This window comes from Borostomias antarcticus (assembly GCF_949987555.1).
Source record: "Borostomias antarcticus genome assembly, chromosome: 10".
NCBI lineage: Eukaryota > Metazoa > Chordata > Actinopteri > Stomiiformes > Stomiidae > Borostomias > Borostomias antarcticus.
In genome coordinates, this window is record NC_140243.1 from 6,543,329 (window position 1) to 6,562,461 (window position 19,133).

Here is a 19,133-nt window from a genome sequence, read left to right on the forward strand (position 1 = left end):
CTGACCCTGTGTGGAGAGATGTGTTTCGCTAAAGCCCAAAGGCTCCTGTGAAATGTAAAGATATTGATACTACCAACATGATGAGCTTGATTTCTTCTTTGTTCAATCTGTCTGGCTTGTCCACAGGCAATGCCCAATCCTGAAAGAGAAAAAGGAAGAGATACAGGGAGGGAGAGAGTGCGAAAGAGAAAGAGATACAGAGAGGAAAGAGAGAGATGCACAGAGAGGGATGAAAGAATACAAAGAGAGACAGAGAGAATCAAAGGGTCGAATGAGAAGGACAGAATGAAAGACAAAGTCTTTTTGCATTGAGGAGATTGTGAATTATGATTCAGTCTGGGTGGACTGTGAACCCACTGACAGATATCAAATGCCACCAGTTTTCCTACACTCTCAAAAACAAACAGATGGGGGAGAGCGGCCTTGTTGGGCCACTTTTTTCATTAAGCGTATTCATTTTAAAATTATATGTTTAAAAAAAAAAATAATAATAATATTTTACTATGGCTTACCTACCTGTGTCTGTTAGCTACAAATAGACACCAAAACTAGATTTCCAGCCCTTTCCAATTTCATAGTTTTGCAGAAAGTGGCGTATGTGCAAATGTCCCAACGCGCCCCATGGGGCATTTAAGAAGACACTTCAGAAAATGTTCAGGAATGAGGTCCAATCTTCAGTGTCGCTCTCCTTCTCAATATTACGCCTGCTTTTCTTTTTCCCCTTTGCCTCCTCTTCAAGGGCCTTTTTTTACTGGTGTGTCCGTAAAAATGGAAGTCACCTTCCTCTTCCCACCCCACTCCTTGTGTCCTTTCCATGGCACAGCCTTGGTGTAGTGCAGGACGGCCTCAGGGCTGAAATGCCAAAATTAAGTGGATGGAGTGGCACAGGTGGTGGTGGCAGAAGGCCCAGGGGTGGCAGGGGTGGGGGTAGCAGGCCCAGGGGTGGCAGGGTGGTAGTGCCAGGACCAGGGGTGGCAGGGTGGTAGTAGCAGGCCCAGGGGTGGCAGGGTGGTAGTGCCAGGACCAGGGGTGGCAGGGTGGTAGTAGCAGGCCCAGGGGTGGCAGGGTGGTAGTAGCAGGCCCAGGGGTGGCAGGGTGGTAGTAGCAGGACCAGGGGTGGCAGAGGTGGGGGTAGCAGGCCCAGGGGTGGCAGGGTGGTAGTAGCAGGACCAGGGGTGGCAGGGACGTAGTAGCAGGACCAGGGTTGGCAGGGTGGTAGTAGCAGGCCCAGGGGTGGCAGGGTGGTAGTAGCAGGACCAGGGGTGGCAGGGTGGTAGTAGCAGGCCCAGGGGTGGCAGAGGTGGGGGTAGCAGGCCCAGGGGTGGCAGGGTGGTAGTGCCAGGACCAGGGGTGGCAGGGTGGTAGTAGCAGGCCCAGGGGTGGCAGGGTGGTAGTGCCAGGACCAGGGGTGGCAGGGTGGTAGTAGCAGGACCAGGGGTGGCAGGGTGGTAGTAGCAGGACCAGGGGTGGCAGAGGTGGGGGTAGCAGGACCAGGGGTGGCAGGGTGGTAGTAGCAGGACCAGGGGTGGCAGGGTGGTAGTAGCAGGACCAGGGTTGGCAGGGTGGTAGTAGCAGGCCAAGGGGTGGCAGGGTGGTAGTAGCAGGACCAGGGGTGGCAGGGTGGTAGTAGCAGGCCCAGGGGTGGCAGAGGTGGGGGTAGCAGGCCCAGGGGTGGCAGGGTGGTAGTAACAGGCCCAGGGGTGGCAGGGTGGTAGTAGCAGGACCAGGGGTGGCAGGGTGGTAGTAGCAGGCCCAGGGGTGGCAGAGGTGGGGGTAGCAGGCCCAGGGGTGGCAGGGTGGTAGTAACAGGCCCAGGGGTGGCAGGGTGGTAGTAGCAGGACCAGGGGTGGCAGGGTTGTAGTAGCAGGACCAGGGGTGGCAGGGTGGTAGTAGCAGGACCAGGGGTGGCAGGGTGGTAGTAGCAGGACCAGGGGTGGCAGGGTGGTAGTAGCAGGACCAGGGGTGGCAGGGTGGTAGTAGCAGGCCCAGGGGTGGCAGAGGTGGGGGTAGCAGGCCCAGGAGTGGCAGAGGTGGTAGTAGCAGGACCAGGGGTGGCAGGGTGGTAGTAGCAGGACCAGGGGTGGCAGAGGTTGTGGTAGCTGGCCTGTCAGTGATGAAGCTGGGTGCAAAGTCGTCAGCAGAGAAATGGCTGTGTTGAATGGCCAGATCCCTGTGCATTGGAATCCTGATGTAATGTTCCCAGGATTGGCAGCCTTTGGTAGAGCCTGGGCAACTACGAAGGGAAATGTCGTAGATGGTGGCTGGGCTCGCGGGGTGACTCTTAATCCAGGCATCCATGGAGATGTTGACCTGTCTCTTCAGAGGCCCAAAAACGCTCCTGTCCAGCGGCTGCAGCTTATGTGAGCAATGGGGCGGGAACATCAGGAGGGCGACTCCATTCTCCTTGCAGTATTGGATGGCTGCTAGACTGCAGTGCAAGGAGTGGTTGTCAAGAAGAAGGAGAACCTGGTGTGATTGGCTGGCCTGGGTGTGATCCACAAAGTGCCTGAGGAACATCACAAACTCCTCCTCCTGCATCCACCCACTGCCATTGGCAGCGGCAATTGATCCATGGGGGGCGGCCTGGATGAAATGTGGCCAGAAGTTCTTCCTGGGGAACATGAACATGGGGGGGGGGGCGTCTCCCTGTGCACTGACTGTGGCCACAACAGTCACCATGCTCCCCCGAGGTCATGGCCCCAACCTGTTTGATGAAGAGAAAGAAACACCTCGTACACTGCTAGGCTCCATTTTCACTGATTTATTGCACCTAAAAGTATCAGAGTGACATTTTGTGCATGTTGTTCTTCATCAGACTAAAGTGACATAATGAGACGCCATCTTAAAAGCACAATGTCACATGATCCAATTAACGTTGGGCTCAAAGGCTCAAAAAAGATCTTTAAGTATAGACAAGCACAGACAGAGAGAGACCTGTTTCATGCCCTTCTTCGCAACAATCCTGTCTGGGACCTGGACAGTTGTCATGCCAGTCTCCTCCACGTTCAATCCATCACAGATCCCAGTTTGTTGAAGAACTTGGCCACGTTGTGGGGATTGAAACTGGCTGCCCGGGATAGGCTGGTTGCCTGGGGAGCTCTTAGGGACAGGTCTGGATGCCACTTCAAGAGCCCATCATCCAGTCCTTCCCTGCCAGTCCAGCTGTATCCCAGGATGGGGGATATTTGCATCCATGTTGCTTGGCCGATTCATAGGCCAGCATCCTCACCTAAAATATATTGATTCATTTTTTTTAAATATTGTTGTACTGTAGGCCTAATAGTAGGCTAATTACCTTTTTAAATAAAATATAAATCAAATTAACTGAAATATTTTTTATTTTACCTGTTGTATGCCTGCTGTAATTGTATTTATTATAAAGTAGCCTAGGTTAGCCTATATAGTTCCTGTTGTAGGCTTACTGTAGACATAATTGTACTTATTTTAATGTAGGCTATAGGCTATAGTTCCTGTTGTAGGCCTGCTGTAATTGTATTCATAATTCTCAGATAATGTATACAGCCTAATGTGTAGGCCTAGGCTGCATAGTTCACTATAATGCATAGTCATATTTATTTAAATGATTTATTAGGCTACTTCCTCAATTAACTGTCTTGGGCTTAGCCCATAAAATATTGCTGCTGCCTTTAGGAGGTAGTTCCTCAACTCCCTCTCCTGGCTCTGACTGAATACTTGGCTAGGGTAGGCATACATGGACTGCACTTATATAGCGTATAGCATAGCCAACATCTGGGAGCTGTCTCTTTCCTGCCTCCTGCAAGTCCCTCCTCTTTACTATGTAGCGTGCCAGGGAGGTCTTACTAATAGAGTAAGATTTTGCCACTCCACGAACTGACCATCCTCTCTCTACATCCCTTGCTGCCAATTCCAAGACCTCCCTGGACAGTCCTCTCTCAGTGGTGTGCTGTCTATTTCTCTCATACTGTGAATAAAAGTAAAGAAAATTGATGTTCATTCTCATCCAAAAATCCAAACATATATCATCCAAACTCCAAATCCAAACATATATCATTTTAATCAGTATTGTAATGGCTACAAGATGGACTAGTTATGATGTTTCATGCTACGTAACACTGAGTGACAGCTAGCCAAATATGCCTGTAGTAGGTGGGGTGGGGACGTCCCAACGCACCCCATTGATTTATTAGACTATATATATAGCTTCCCATTCCTAGGAACAAAGATAAGTAGCCTACATTTTAGTTGAATTGTTAGCCTATAGCACCCATGCCTGGCAATAAATGACATAGTCTACTGAAATAGGCTACCTTCTTTTCGTAGGCTTACTTCACCTCGAGCTTCACTTTTTCCATCTTAATATTTTGTATCTTAATATTGAATTCTAAACTCCTCTTGTATAGAGACATCACATCACTGTCTGCTCCAGCCTGAAACAGTTTATTGTCTATATCCTAGGCCCATTGGCCCAGGTTTATGGATTTCTATTGCTAAATTAACTCACTCTGAAATTTTTTTGGGTAACCCTTCCTTTCATAGTCCCCCAATTACTAAACATTTACCTGGTAAATACATGCAAAGTTTAGCCTAATATATAATGGGTAATTACTGAGACCTCTATACTGTAGGTATAATTTCAAAACAGGAGTATTTCAAATGTTCAATTACTGCAGCCTAGCCTCTTGGCTGTCTCCAGCCACCCTTCCTGTCTGACGCTCCCTTCAGGTACTTGGTAGCCTCCTGCTGCAGTGCCTCCTCAGTGGTTCCCCTCATTACTGGGTTTTTCCTCATAGCTCCTAAGAGGGATAAAGAAGATGTTAGCTCAGAAACACATGTCTGCTTTATTGGCATATCGACAGTAGAAAAGGACCGCAAAGTTGGGAGAGGAGGGGACTGACACCTTCATGCTCGTACCCATTAATTCAGGGCATGCTTTAAATTCTAAACATGATTTATTTACAACAGACTATTACATTACACCAGGGATTCTAAACCTACTTCTGATTGTTAAAATTCTGAGTACTCATAGCTAGATTGGACCAGCTGTGTAGACTTACTCTCGATTTCAAAGACAAGAAGCTCACCAAGGGGGTAATTGGTGTCCGTTGGTGTTCTGACATCAAATTCGACACAAAGTATGAATCCTGTAGGGTTTTATTGGTCATTTTATGAAATCCATTGACTTGTATTGAAGCGAACGTTGTAGATGTGTAGATCAATCCACAGAGAGGATTCAGGAAGCGGAACTACTTCAAGGCATTGCGCGTGATCGGATTCAGTTACACACGTATGTGCTGCGACTAAATAGTTCTATGCTAAATATTTAAAAAAGCCTTTCCAGATGAACAAGAATCTTACTTTATGGCGAATTATATGTCAGAACGCCAACTAACATCTCGGTGAGCTTCTTGTCTTTGAAATTGAGAGTTTAACATGTTTTTTGAATGATTTTTCATTTTTCGGTGCCCACCCATATCCATTGTATGACCAAAACGGTGGTAGAGCAGCAGACTTTCAGACTTTCTCAAAAGTGCTAGTTTTGTCAACGTTTTGATCTGAACCATTGTATATGATCATAAGTAACCTTAAAACAGGGCTAAACATGCATTTTCCCTTTACTACTCCTTTAAACTGATCCCATGCTGTTTCCTTCAGATGTTAGCGGCATGCTAATGCTAGCACAATCGAACTGAAATGGCTAGCATTCAAAGAAAACTCACTTATACTGTAAACACTCCAAACAAGTAAGGATTGTCAGATAAACTAAACCCCTCATCAAAGTTAGACATGTCCCTTTTGAACATGGCCATTGCAACTTGTTGTGTTGATAGTACACTCTTCTGATCCTTGTTGCCTTGTTGTGAAGACAATAGTTATTTATCACTCTGCCGCCCTGTTTGCAGAGAGGGATTTACATAGGACCGAACAAGTGAATGGGTTCAACAATAGTTGGACATAAAAAATGATGGTATAAGCAGGCCAGGTCCAGCCTGGCTTACATGCATGGCTGGCTTGTTTCTGTTCAGGACTGGTAGGACGGAAGCTAGTCATGCCACTGAAATAGCTGTGAATTGAAATGACATGAAATAATGTCTGATAAATTAAGATAGAAGAAGGTCTTGTTGCCTGGACACATCAGTTCCAATGCTTCCAATGCTAATCCAGCACAATAAGAGCAGGATAGCCAGTTAGCTCATGAGCTCACAACAACTATTTTGAAGGGAAAGGGGCTAGGTTAAGGGCTAGACCTTGGATCTACAAAGGCAGGTTTTACCGAAGCGAAGCCTGTTTTTAAAGCCTATTCTTGTGATGAAGAGATTACTGTAGATCTCTTGGTTCTAACAGTGTTTTCCCTTCACCCGTAATCTCTGTCATAATCATGAGGCCTTAGATGTTATGTAAACTCCTGTGGACTTGACTTTTATCCATGAAATGAGAGCAGGCCTTGTAGATTAGTGGATGAATCATAGTGTACTTGTTTCATTGTAATGCTTATTTGGCAAGCATGACCAAACCATATTTTTGACACTATGACCACAGAAGCTCAATAATGACCCAGCCGAAGTTGGGGGAAGGATTAAACACAAAACTCCATATTCTGCTTTTTCTCTGTACAGTAGCCTATACAGTAAGACCCCAACTCTAACGAGTCAAACGTTGATATGCATCGATTTATCTTGCAGCATCTCAGGCTCTGTCACATTGATAATCTCTCCTGCTGCAAATGCATTAACAGCCACAATGATGTTGGTGCGGATGGCAGAGCATCAGCCCACTAATAGCTTTTCAGAGGAGTGCGAGAAGTAAAGCCAGCAAAATGTCAGTGTGAACCGGCCTTTTTAAGTCTCTCTCTCTCTCTCTCTCTCTCTCTCTCTCTCTCTCTCTCTCAGCTGTGCCCAGCCAGGCTTTGTTGTACAACTGCGACTGATGATCCAGAAACCTGACAGCTTACTCGCATCCCTCCACAACTGGATTTTCTGGCTCAGGAGCAGGCGGAGAGTCTGCCCGCGTAGCCAGCCAGGGGGGGTGAAAGGCTTCTTGCACATTTCCTTTTCCTGTTGTTGTGAACTCCCGCTGGTGGCCGGAGGCCTGCCGGGGGTGGTGGCGAGGCCGTGGGCGGGTAGCCACGCTGAGCTTTTAGCAGATGAGACGAGGCCTACAAGGTGATCAGGGCAGCTGGGGTGTTAGAAGCCCGCTGTGCATTGCTAACAAGTCACATGACTGAAGTAGGGATGTAAAGATAACCGGTATAATGATAAACTCATTCAATAAAATTTCTTGTGATAAAATTATCATTAAAACCGTGTTTGATTACGCTTTGTAAAACTCTAAATACTGTCCAGCATCAACCAAAGTTCAACAAGATACATTATTTTTGTGTTTATGCAAACAAAAACTGCATAGTGCTGCTAATTTTATTTGTGGTTTTCAATATAAAACTTGGTGAAATGATGTGTGTGAAAGGATGAGAATCAGCACTTCTAAATCTGGCCATGGTTCTCAGCAGGAAACCGGTGGCCTGTCCGCTCCGAGTAGGAAATGAGTCCTTACCCCAAGTGAAGGAGTTCAAGTATCTGGGGGTCTTGTTCACGAGTGAGGAAACCATGGAGAGGGAGTTTGGCCGGAGAATCGGAGCAGCTGGTGCGGTTCTGCAGTCGCTTTACCGCACTGTTGTGACGAAAAGAGAGCTGAGCCAAAAGGCAAGGTCTCGATCTACCGGTCTATCTTCGTCCCCACCCTCACCTATGGTCATGAAGGATGGGTCATGACCGAAAGAACGAGATCACGGATACAAGCGGCCGAAATGAGTTTTCTCTGGAGGGTGGCTGTGGTCTCCCTGAGAGATCGGATGAGAAGTTCAGTCAACCGGGAGGGACTCGGAGTAGAGCCGCTGCTCCTTTGCATTGAAAGGAGCCAGTTGAGGTGGTTCGGGCATCTAGTGAGGATGCCTCCTGGGCGCCTCCTTAGGGAGGTGTTCCAGGCGTGTCCGGCTGGGAGGAGGCCGCGGGGTAGACCCAGGACTAGGTGGTGGGACTACATCTCCGCAATGGCCTGTGAGCGGCTAAAGATTCCCCAGGCAGAGCTGGTTGATGCTGCTAGGGAAAGGGATGTCTGGGGACCCCTGCTGGAGCTGCTACCTAGTTTTTAAAAAGTTTCAGTTTTATAATACTGCGATAATACTGATAACCGTGATAATTTTGGTCACTATAATCGTGATATGAAATGTTCATACTGTTACATATTTAGACTGAAGTGATGGTCATCACAGGGCTCTATTTGCACAGGTCACGAGTTCACTTCCCTGTGACGAGTAAATGAATGAATTAGAATTAATGAAGAGTCAATGAATGAATTAGACAACAGGAGGGCAAATAAAGGCTCACTATCTAGTCTATCTGCAGTGTGGAGGGATGGGGTCAGTAGTGTTTAGTTGTAGGTGTGGAGGTGCAGTGTGGAGGGATGGGGTCAGTCGTGTGTATGTAGACCTCTGGAGCTACTCAATTCCCTTTTCCCAATAGAAGGATAATAGCTTCTGACCAGCAATCTTCTTCCTCATCACATTGGAGGACCTGAGTTACTCTGCATTCACCCTCTCTCACGCCCTCTCTCTCTCTCCCTCACACACACACACACACACACACACACATAGACACACTCTTCCAGTTCTCCTTCTTTCTGTTCTACCCACTGCCTTTGTGTTTCTGCTGTCTCTTCTACCTCTCCTCAACACGCACGCACGCGCGCGCACACCCACACACAGCCTCATTCCCGCTGAAAACAGGTTTGGATTGTTTCATTAACCTCCCGCTACTCTTTGTCGACCCATTCTGGGATTCTCCAAACAGTGAGTGAGACCAGCATGCTCGTGTGACAGCTTCCAATAGCAACCAAACAGCAGGACTCGCGTGCCTCGGAGCAGGAATGGAGAGAGAGAGAGGGGAGAGAGAGAGAGGAGTAAACACACTGTGGCTCCCTCTTCTCTTCTGCAGGCTTACATGGCAAGGCTGGTGCTGCCTCCCATTCATCATGTACATAACACTTCATTAGAGGCTTAACGTTTTCAATTACATCAGCAGAGCTGAATATTTATATAGTCGCACTCTGGGGGAACTTTCTGCAATTTAGACAATTAGTCATCTCCACTAACCAACTGTTTCTAATGTGTAGGTGTACAGTAAGTGCGGCATCCTGCTCTGTAAATTACACACTGGGCTACAAAGTATGCATAAAGCATTAGGCAAAGTCGTTTGGGGAAATGGTGTGTGATTGTGATTTTCCAAGAGTCTGTGTTATCTATGTCTGCTTGTGGAGTAAACAGCCTGCTGTAAAAAACAACCTGCCTGGGGTTGAGCTGTCACGCCGTGTCATTGTAACATGTTTACATACACGCAGCTCTAAAAAAAAAAGTGTAGCTACAGTATGATCAGTGTCCAGTATAAAAGGTGTAGCTACAGTATGATCACAGTGTCCAGTATAAAAGGTGTAGTTACAGTATGATCACAGTGTCCAGTATAAAAGGTGTAGCTACAGTATGATCACAGGGTCCAGTATAAAAGGTGTAGCTACAGTATGATCACAGTGTCCAGTATAAAAGGTGTAGCTACAGTATGATCACAGGGTCCAGTATAAAAGGTGTAGTTACAGTATGATCACAGGGTCCAGTATAAAAGGTGTAGCTACAGTATGATCACAGTGTCCAGTATAAAAGGTGTAGCTACAGTATGATCACAGTGTCCAGTATAAAAGGTGTAGCTACAGTATGATCACAGTGTCCAGTATAAAAGGTGTAGCTACAGTATGATCACAGGGTCCAGTATAAAAGGTATAGCGTCAGTATGATCACAGGGTCCAGTGTCCCGGTCTTGCCCTTTTTGCCCATGTCTCCCGCCCATGTCTTGTGTTCTCTCTCTTTAACCTCTTGTCTCTGTGTTCCCCTCCAGGTCCACTAGATGTCCTCCTCCCTTGGTGACCCCTCCCCTCTCTACCCAGCTGTCTCCACTCTTGTCATCACTGGGTGTTCCTGGGTCTCTCCAGCTGTTTCCCATTGTGTCATTAGTCCACGGGTGTATTTAGGCTGTTCTGTGTTTGTCATTCATTGTTGAGTTGTCTGTTACCCTGACTGTCAGGCCAAGTCGAATTCTAGATAAAGACCAAGTTTGGATTATTCTGAAAACCTGCCTCCATCTGTTTCTTTTTCTGCACCTTTGAAACATTACAATCCAGTATAAAAGGTGTAGCTACAGTATGATCACAGTGTCCAGTATAAAAGGTGTAGTTACAGTATGATCACAGGGTCCAGTATAAAAGGTGTAGTTACAGTATGATCACAGTGTCAAGTATAAAAGGTGTAGCTACAGTATGATCACAGGGTCCAGTATAAAAGGTGTAGCTACAGTATGATCACAGTGTCAAGTATAAAAGGTGTAGCTACAGTATGATCACAGGGTCCAGTATAAAAGGTGTAGCTACAGTATGATCACAGGGTCCAGTATAAAAGGTGTAGCTACAGTATGATCACAGTGTCAAGTATAAAAGGTGTAGCTATAGTATGATCACAGTGTCAAGTATAAAAGGTGTAGCTACAGTATGATCACAGTGTCAAGTATAAAAGGTGTAGCTACAGTATGATCACAGGGTCCAGTATACCGTAGGGTGGTGCAGATGGGGAATGCTCTGCCTGGCTGCTGGTTCTTTGGAAGGGAAGGTACAGGTATCCCTCTGCAGTATGGGTTCAAGTCCACAACCCGACCCCTGACCCCTGGCAGAGCCTGATAAATGAGACATAAATGAAAGCCAGCATGGGCCCATTCCTTTTTGTTTACTCTGGGGGCGCACTCAATTGTTACAGGGTCACCTAATTTAATTCCACGCCCTGGGAAAGGAGGTCTGACGAAATGAAAATAGCATTTCATCCATTCAAGTCTCAAGGTTTGCCCACTGGTGCTGTCCCTGCTCTCACATACTTATCCCTACTGCTGTCACCTATCGTACACTCCACCCCCCCCTCCAAATGCTGACCTTTCAGTGCTGTTGCTAGTGAAAGCGGTATTTGGTGGTGTGTGTATGTTTCAAGTTGGTGAGGTGCGGTCAGCCCTGGCTGAAATTCTTGTGGGCTTGGAAATGTGTCACAGTAATGTCGTCCATTAAACCTAAGAGGCACAGATTCTGGTTTGTGTGAAATTTAAATCCCCACTTAAAGGAGTAGTAAAGGGAAAATGCATGTTTAGCCCTGTTTTAAGGCGAATTATATGTCAGAAAGCCAACTGAGTTTAACATGTTTTTGAAAGATTTTTCAAGGTGCCCACCCACATCCCTTGTATGACCAAAACGGTGGTAGAGCAATTACCAGACTTTCTCAAAAGTGCTAGTTTTGTCAACGTTTTGATCTGAACCATTGTATATGATCATAAGTAACCTTAAAATAGGGCTAAACATGCATTTTCCCTTTACTACTCCTTTAACAGGATGTCCATTTCAAAACACGTGTCCTTATTTCTGTTGCCACGGAGCAGAGATTTCAGTTCACCATGAACTTGATTGGGCTCATAGGAATGTTGCTATGGCAACGCCAGTCACTTCTGTTCTGTTGGTCAACCAACAAAGGTGTCCCCTCCTTAGTCCGAACATTTAAACTCTAACTGCCCCCCCCCTCCCACACACACACCCTATGGACAAACACTTCAAAATAAGAGACAGAATGCATATGATAAAGACGTGAGGACAGCATCTCTCATAGTCAGATCTTAGATTTAATCAACAATATGGTCAAGGCTTCCTGTGTTACTTCCTGTAAAGGTTGCATCCTAACAGTAACTTTCAGAGCCTTCAATATACATACATTATATATAGATGCATACGCCAATCAATATAATGGCAATGTTAAAATTGTGCTATTTGACAATATAACAAGGAGTGCAACAGCTGACTGCATAGGCGTATGTGAGGTAAATAAGCAGCTACTACTTATGCAGCTATATAAGAGAGGACTGGTGGGTAGCTCAGCCTGTGACTTCAAACAGCTGATTGAAACATGCTGGCTGGCAGTGCCATCATTAGAGCTAAGATAAACGAGCGAGTGCAAATATACTGTAGAGCAGCAGGTGCTGTATTCACTACTACTTAAAGCTTATATTGTGTTCTAGTAGAGTTGCCAGTTTGTTTCATTCTCATTGCCAGTTTGGATTCTTCACTGCATGTGTACTGTACCATGGAGGGGTTTACCCAATTATTTCCAAACATGGCAACCGGATGGGAGGGACTACAGTGCGCTTGGACGAAACACAGTAGAAACCGGGTATCTGTAAGCCATGACCATTTCATGCCATGCCAGGCTAAGCCAGGTTTCATGCTGGCACCCTGCATATATAGTGGTATAGCTGGGTAGGCTTACAGCTAATCACTCTCACGTCGTCATCATCATTATCGTCATCATCATCATCAGTCTGTTGGTCTGTTCTACACGCTAATCAACATCTCCCTGGCTCTTTTCTTCTCTCTCACTAAGAGTTTTCCCCAGGAAAACACTGAGAGAAAACTGTAGTCTGAGGCACACACACACACTTTAGCATACACACATACACGCCCCCACACACACACACACACATGGATGCACACGCACAACCACATCCACACATAGTCACTTACCATTCAGATAAAATAACTAAATAAATATTATTCATTCATTTATTTTTTTTATAATGTGTGATGTTTCTTATAATGTAGTATTTATGCTGGACATTTTATCAGGGTTAGTATTATAGACAAAAAGTCCCCCCCTTCTCTGTTTAACGCATTGTGTTGCCTCTGTATATGAAATATGCTATATAAATAAAGTTTGATTTTATTTGACATGCATACCCACACCCACTACTGTGATAAACGATGAAGGTAACGAGAGGCTTCCTATACTTATATGTGTCTGGGTCCTGATCTGGTTCAAGCTTGCACTCACCAGTGATGGGTGCTGTGTCTGGCACCCCCCTAGGAAGACCGAACAGACTGACACCTCATTTATCAGACGACAGGACAAATCACAGAGATCATGATTTCACTTCTGATTTGACCACCGCCACGCTTCCCATCCCTGGTAAATCTTAGCACGTGATGTCAGTCGTGTTTCAGTTAGAAGCGATGGATGGAGCTGCTATGTTGTCGTTTGGCTGATCTTCACCCCTCCTCCTCTTCCTCCTAGTCTCTCTCCCTAGACGGTCCCAGTGGTGTTCGTGGGGACGGCGCCGTCGTTGTCGATCCTCCTCGGTTCTGGGCGCCGTGTGGGTTGTGCTTTGTTCTTGCGGAAGCAGAAGACCCCGTACAGGCGGAACTTCTTATCGGGGAAGCCCAGGTGGCGGACGCCAGGCTGGGGACCGCCACAGCGGGCGCGGGGGTTGACGATGGGGTAGCGGATGCTGCCGTCCTCCAGCCAGCCAGCCTCACAGCGGTCCAGCAGCTGGATCTTCCAGGCGGCGAAAAGCTGTCCCACCTTGGCCACCACCGCGCCGTCACGCTGACAGGCCTTCACCGCCTCCGCGTAGTTCACCTTCTTAAAGCGCTTCAGGAAGTACACCTTGCCTGGAGCGGGGGTGTGTGTGTGCGTGTGTGTGTGTGAGAGAGAGAGAGAGAGAGACAGAGAGAGAGAAGAAGACTTGAGACAGCAGCATCCGGGAGAGGGGGGGTTCAGCTATGGCCATGGAGTCTGATCCCCCTCCTGCAAACTGTGTTCAGAATACCAAATGAGGCCAACCAGCATCCAGGCCAGGCAAGACGCTCACAATCGAAAAGCAATACTCTGTCCGCAGACAGCACTCTCAGTCAAAACTTACTCTTAATCTCTTCCATTTTTACTTCCCTATCCCCGGGGGAAGATGGGGTTCTCAACCAGCAAATTCAAAGGAATGGTCTCATGACGAAATTAAGAGTGTTGTGGTTTTGCAGGAAAGGCAGAGTTGCCAGACCTAGCGGAGCGAAAGTAGGCTGCCATCTAACACTGTACTTGGCTATCGATTTTCCGTTTGTTTATGTGACTGCTGCCTGTTACAGAAGAACGTTGTCTCTTATTTCCCAGGGGGCCACTCAGTAAATATCTTCCAGCTGGTGTGTGCAACAGTATCGGCCACAATCGCTCCAGAAGCTCGCATCTCTGACCAGGCTGTCCACAGTAATGAACTCACGGGGGTGTGTGTGTGTGTGTGTGTGTGTGGGAGAGATCTCAGACCACTGACAGTTGTTTGTTTCTATAAAAAGTTTCTGGGGGGAAATTAGGCATTTACTGCTTTAGTGTTCAAAGGACCAGAACTTTTTTCTTTTTTTTTGTCCACTGCAAAGAAAAATCAATTTTGTTTTCGCAAAATGTATAAAAAGTTGTTTTCTTTCACCAGCCACCATCTTACCGTACAGCTAGTGCTCACCAGCTCTGGCCATAAATCATGTTTTTCAAATTGAATGTTTTAAATTCCCTGGTAACAGATGAATCATTCTGTCATGGTCCCGTGAAACAACACTGCTGCGCCCTCGTGACTTCAACCTTCCTTAGTGTCCTTAACAAAGGTCTGGCTTCATCCCCGAGCCCTGCAGAAGGCCGTGACGGCACTGCGGTACCTGTGGTGAACACATCATCACAGGAGGAGGCAAGAGCGTTATGTGCAAACAGGCACGTGTACCCTCACACACACATAACACTCACCGTTAATGTTAGAGGTGAAGCAGAAGGCGTCATAGCGCTCGTCCTCCTTGTGCCTGTAACCGTAGTTGCGGACACCGGCGGGGTTGTCCTTCCTGCCACACTGGTCCCGAGGGTGGGATATTGGGTACTGGACTGAGCCATCCTCCAGCCAGCCAGCGTTGCACCAGTCCAGGCCCTCCAGCCAGGCCTTGTGCAGCTGGGAGTGGGAGGCCAGGATGGCGTCCTGCCCCCTGCACACTTGCTCCGCCTGCTGGTAGTTGAGCTTGTAGCGCCCTACCGGTGGGTAGTAGGGGAACACCACACCTGGAGACGTCAAATGTACATACAAAAGTTGTAGTACTGATCTATAGTAAGTAATGCCAGTCATACCCTGTATAGTCTCACAATACCAGACTTTGGAGATCTCTGTCTCGAAAGTCTGGAGACATTTCAATTGAACTTCGTTGCTAGAACAGCGGTGAAAACCGACGCTACCAATCAGAGCCACTGCTTACATCTCCAATAGAGTGAAGTACCCGCCTTACCAGAAATCATGTGCTCCACCTATCTTCGTCCCTAGTGAAACAAACTGGAGTGGAGAATCAAAATATTGAAAATACACAACTTCTGCATGTCACCGCCCCATTAGGAAGGACCACCCTAAAGACTTTGGATTGGTTCTGCAATGTAGGGTTTTTTTCAATCTTTAAAATTGTTTCCACCCACTTTTAGCAACAAAATCTGGATGGATGTCATCAGTCTCTAGTTGAGCACAGTGTTTAGAGACTCGTGAGTCTATACCCTGTATCGTAATTCATTTGTGAAAATCATTTTAGAGCCTAAGTATGTTTTATTATGTTACACACTATGAGAGCTGTTGACAGCTGTTGATAGTGTATGCAACAGCTGTGAGAGAGAACTATAAAATATTTACAGTAACAGTACAGGATACAGTGTGTAGACATATTGTAGTGGATAATAATCATATCCATTGTTTTGTATGTTCTGCTGTGTCCTATGTAATGTGTTGTTTGTCAAATGCTTATAAATCAATGCGGTGCTGTGCCCAAGAAAAGTTCAATCAATCGATCAGTCAATCAATCAATCAATCAATCAATCAATCAATCAATCAATCAATCAATCAATCAATCATGGAGATGCTATAAAAGCCTTGTCAACCAGACCTTCCAGGTCGAGGTTAACGAATCCTGTGTCATCCTCCATGTCGTTCGTGACCTCACACTCGTATCGGCCGTAGTCCTCCAGCGTGATATTGTGGATAACCACAGAGGCGTCCTCAGGCCCCGCCTGCTCCAGAGACACGCGTCCTCGGTACGTGCCGAAGGCGCGCTGCTGCCTGCCCAGTGCCACGAACACGTCCACAAACTGCAGCATGTCCGTCACTTTGGTCCACTTGATGCGGATGCGTGATGGGTCGGTGTTTTCGGGCTCGTGGTGGAACCGGCAGGGAAGGGTTATGGAGCCACCGCGGTGAGTCACCACCTTACCGGGAGCGGTCTGCACGATCACAGCCCCGGTGTCGTCCTCTACACAGAGAAGGAGGGTAGAAGAGTTGGGTCCATGTAACACTATACTATATATAAGAGTCCTGGTACACTGTGTTGTTTTGAGTGAACCAACTCAGAAGTTTACATCTACTTATTAGTCGTTTTTAGCAGACGCAAGTACATTTCAGTAAATGAACTTGTGAACCAGCACTATAGTGTGTGCACAATCTAAGGGCGTATTCACATATGTTAGTGCGCACCAAAAGCGAAAGTGATACATTAGCTGTGTTCGGAATCGCTCCCTATTCACTATATAGTGCACAATATAGGGCGTCAGCCATTTTGTTTGTAGTGTCCAGCACAAGAATTCGGTTGAAGCCGCTCCAATACCACCCCTTCTGGAGGGTCTCAGTGCGGCTGTTTTGGTGCGCACCTGAGTGGGATTGCGGTGTTCACACAGGCCTAAACTAAGCGCTCTCGGGCCCAAAGCTCATTTGGTGCGCACTAACTAGTGTCTGTGTGAATACCCCCTAGGAGCTACAGTAAAAGAAAAAACATTTCACTGCTCGATTGTACATCCCAGTCATCAGAAGAAAAATGGAACTGATCCAAGACAAGAATTACCCGCCCAATACCACCCCCTCCTCCTGAATCCACAGGGCCTCTGGTTTGCATTATTGGCCGACAGGTCGTGTTCTGTGTGTGTTCTCTGTTCTGCTCCCAAACTCATCAACGCCAACACCAACAACAATAACAACAACACACAAGCCTGATGAAGCCTGTCTGGGGGAGTTTTTCATAGCTTATCACCATCATCCATATTACTGAAGGAAAACACAGCTGGGCAGAGTTGCAAGATATGATTTTCTATGGTCATTCCCTCTGGAATAAAAATGACTTCATATCACTGCAGTGATGTGTTGCGTACGTGACTGGAAAAGAATCATTGAGATTACAGGTTATGAAAGACAGACAGACAGACAGATAGACAGATAGATAGATAGATAGATAGATAGACAGACAGATAGATAGATAGATCAACTTTATTTATGATTTCTGAACATGAGCTGGAGAATAAGAGACCTCACCAAGCACATGGACCACTCTCCTCCTCCCCTTCTGTGTATCAGTCGGGAAGGTGGACACAGAGAGGGCAAAGGTCAAGACTAGGCAGGTGAAGGTCATCATCCCCAGGGGCGGGGACTGAGAGGACAACTGTAGAGGAAGACAAGGACACAGCTGAGGGGATTCACAAGGGCACCCTGGGGTCAGTTCACATTAGCATCACATAAAATGTTAATAGTAGTCACTGGTCTTCCTGTTTAGGTTGTGTACGAGGGGATGCTGGGGGGGTACAGAGTGCAGCACGGAGGAGAGAGATATGTGGGAGAGTCAGTCTGTAATGTGGGAAAGTCAGTCTGTAATGTAGGAGAGTCAGTCTATAATGTGGGAGAGTCAGTCTGTAACGTGGGAGAGTCAGTCTGTAATGTGGGAGAGTCAGTCTGTAATGAGGGAGAGTCAGTCTGTAACGTGGGAGAGTCAGTCTGTAATGTGGGAGAGTCAGTCTGGAATGTGGGGGACTCAGTCTGTAACGTGGGAGAGTCAGTCTGTAATGAGGGAGAGTGAGTCTGTAACGTGGGAGAGTCAGTCTGTAATGAGGGAGAGTCAGTCTGTAATGTGGGGGAGTCAGTCAGTAATGAGGGAGAGTCAGTCTGTAATGTGGGGGAGTCAGTCAGTAATGAGGGAGAGTCAGTCTGTAATGAGGGAGAGTGAGTCTGTAACGTGGGAGAGTCAGTCTGTAATGAGGGAGAGTCAGTCTGTAATGTGGGGGAGTCAGTCAGTAATGAGGGAGAGTCAGTCTGTAATGTGGGGGAGTCAGTCAGTAATGAGGGAGAGTCAGTCTGTAATGTAGGAGAGTCAGTCTGTAATGAGGGAGAGTCAGTCTGTAATGTGGGGGAGTCAGTCAGTAATGAGAGAGAGTCAGTCTGTAATGTGGGGGAGTCAGTCAGTAATGAGGGAGAGTCAGTCTGGAATGTGGGGGAGTCAGTCAGTAATGAGGGAGAGTCAGTCTGTAATGTAGGGGAGTCAGTCAGTAATGAGGGAGAGTCAGTCTGTAATGTGGGGGAGTCAGTCAGTAATGAGGGAGAGTCAGTCTGGAATGTGGGAGAGTCAGTCTGGAATGTGGGCGAGTCGGTCTGGAATGTGGCATCACTTGGCAGTGTGTGTTGGACCCCTGGGGGCAGATGAGGAGCTGGCGTGATATAACAGGAGGTGCATCTAGAACATTGGTTGACTCATCAGAGGATCGACTATGTAATATCATAACAACAGCATTTACGTCAGCGCTATCTCATGAATGCCATGTTACAGTATTTAGCGATATACATTCAAATACATTTTTATTAGACAATTAAAATAGATTCTAATAGCCTACTGAAAGATTGATTGCAGCAGCGGATTGCAGATGCTCGGATGACTGTCCTGCAATACTCTGACTGACTCAGAATCTGTCCAAATTCAAGCATACCAGGATAATGTACCTATAATTATTCTAGCTACATGCACAACTGTCCTACACCTACATGCAGTTTAGGTTGTCTCTAGCCAGCCTAACATCAAGGTTAGCAGAAATGTCGGAATCTACAATGACATTCCCATGCAATAAAAATGTGACGCATGACGCACAGCGCCAAACCATTCGACGACATGAAAACTTCTCTCTTACCATTAGCCTACGTTTTAGCAGGTCTGTGCGGGTGAATTTGGAGGTGCTGTCGCGGCGTGTGGGCTATGTTGCAATAGTTGACTCACATCCTCCACTGCAGTAGTCGTTTCGTGTCCCATTCCTGTATGGCAGTGCGGCGGAACTGCTGACGGATCCTGGATCACCCAGGATAGTTGGACGGGTCCCGCAACTATATCAGCATAATGAGGTGAAAGCGTGCAAGTTTTACAGCACCACACTGAAATCAAGAATGTTTATAGCG

General features: G+C 46.8%; 1 protein-coding gene across 1 annotated transcript; it reads right to left on the minus strand.

The window, feature by feature from the left end:
* Positions 1-13,180: 13,180 nt before the first annotated feature.
* hapln4 (hyaluronan and proteoglycan link protein 4) lies at positions 13,181-18,990 on the minus strand (the record flags this gene model as incomplete). Its single annotated transcript, XM_084443917.1, has 5 exons — positions 13,181-13,548; positions 14,660-14,962; positions 15,823-16,185; positions 17,235-17,361; positions 18,958-18,990. The coding sequence occupies 5 exons, from the start codon at positions 18,988-18,990 to the stop codon at positions 13,181-13,183; spliced, it is 1,194 nt and encodes a 397-aa protein (XP_084300043.1).
* Between the last annotated feature and the right edge of the window lie 143 nt (positions 18,991-19,133).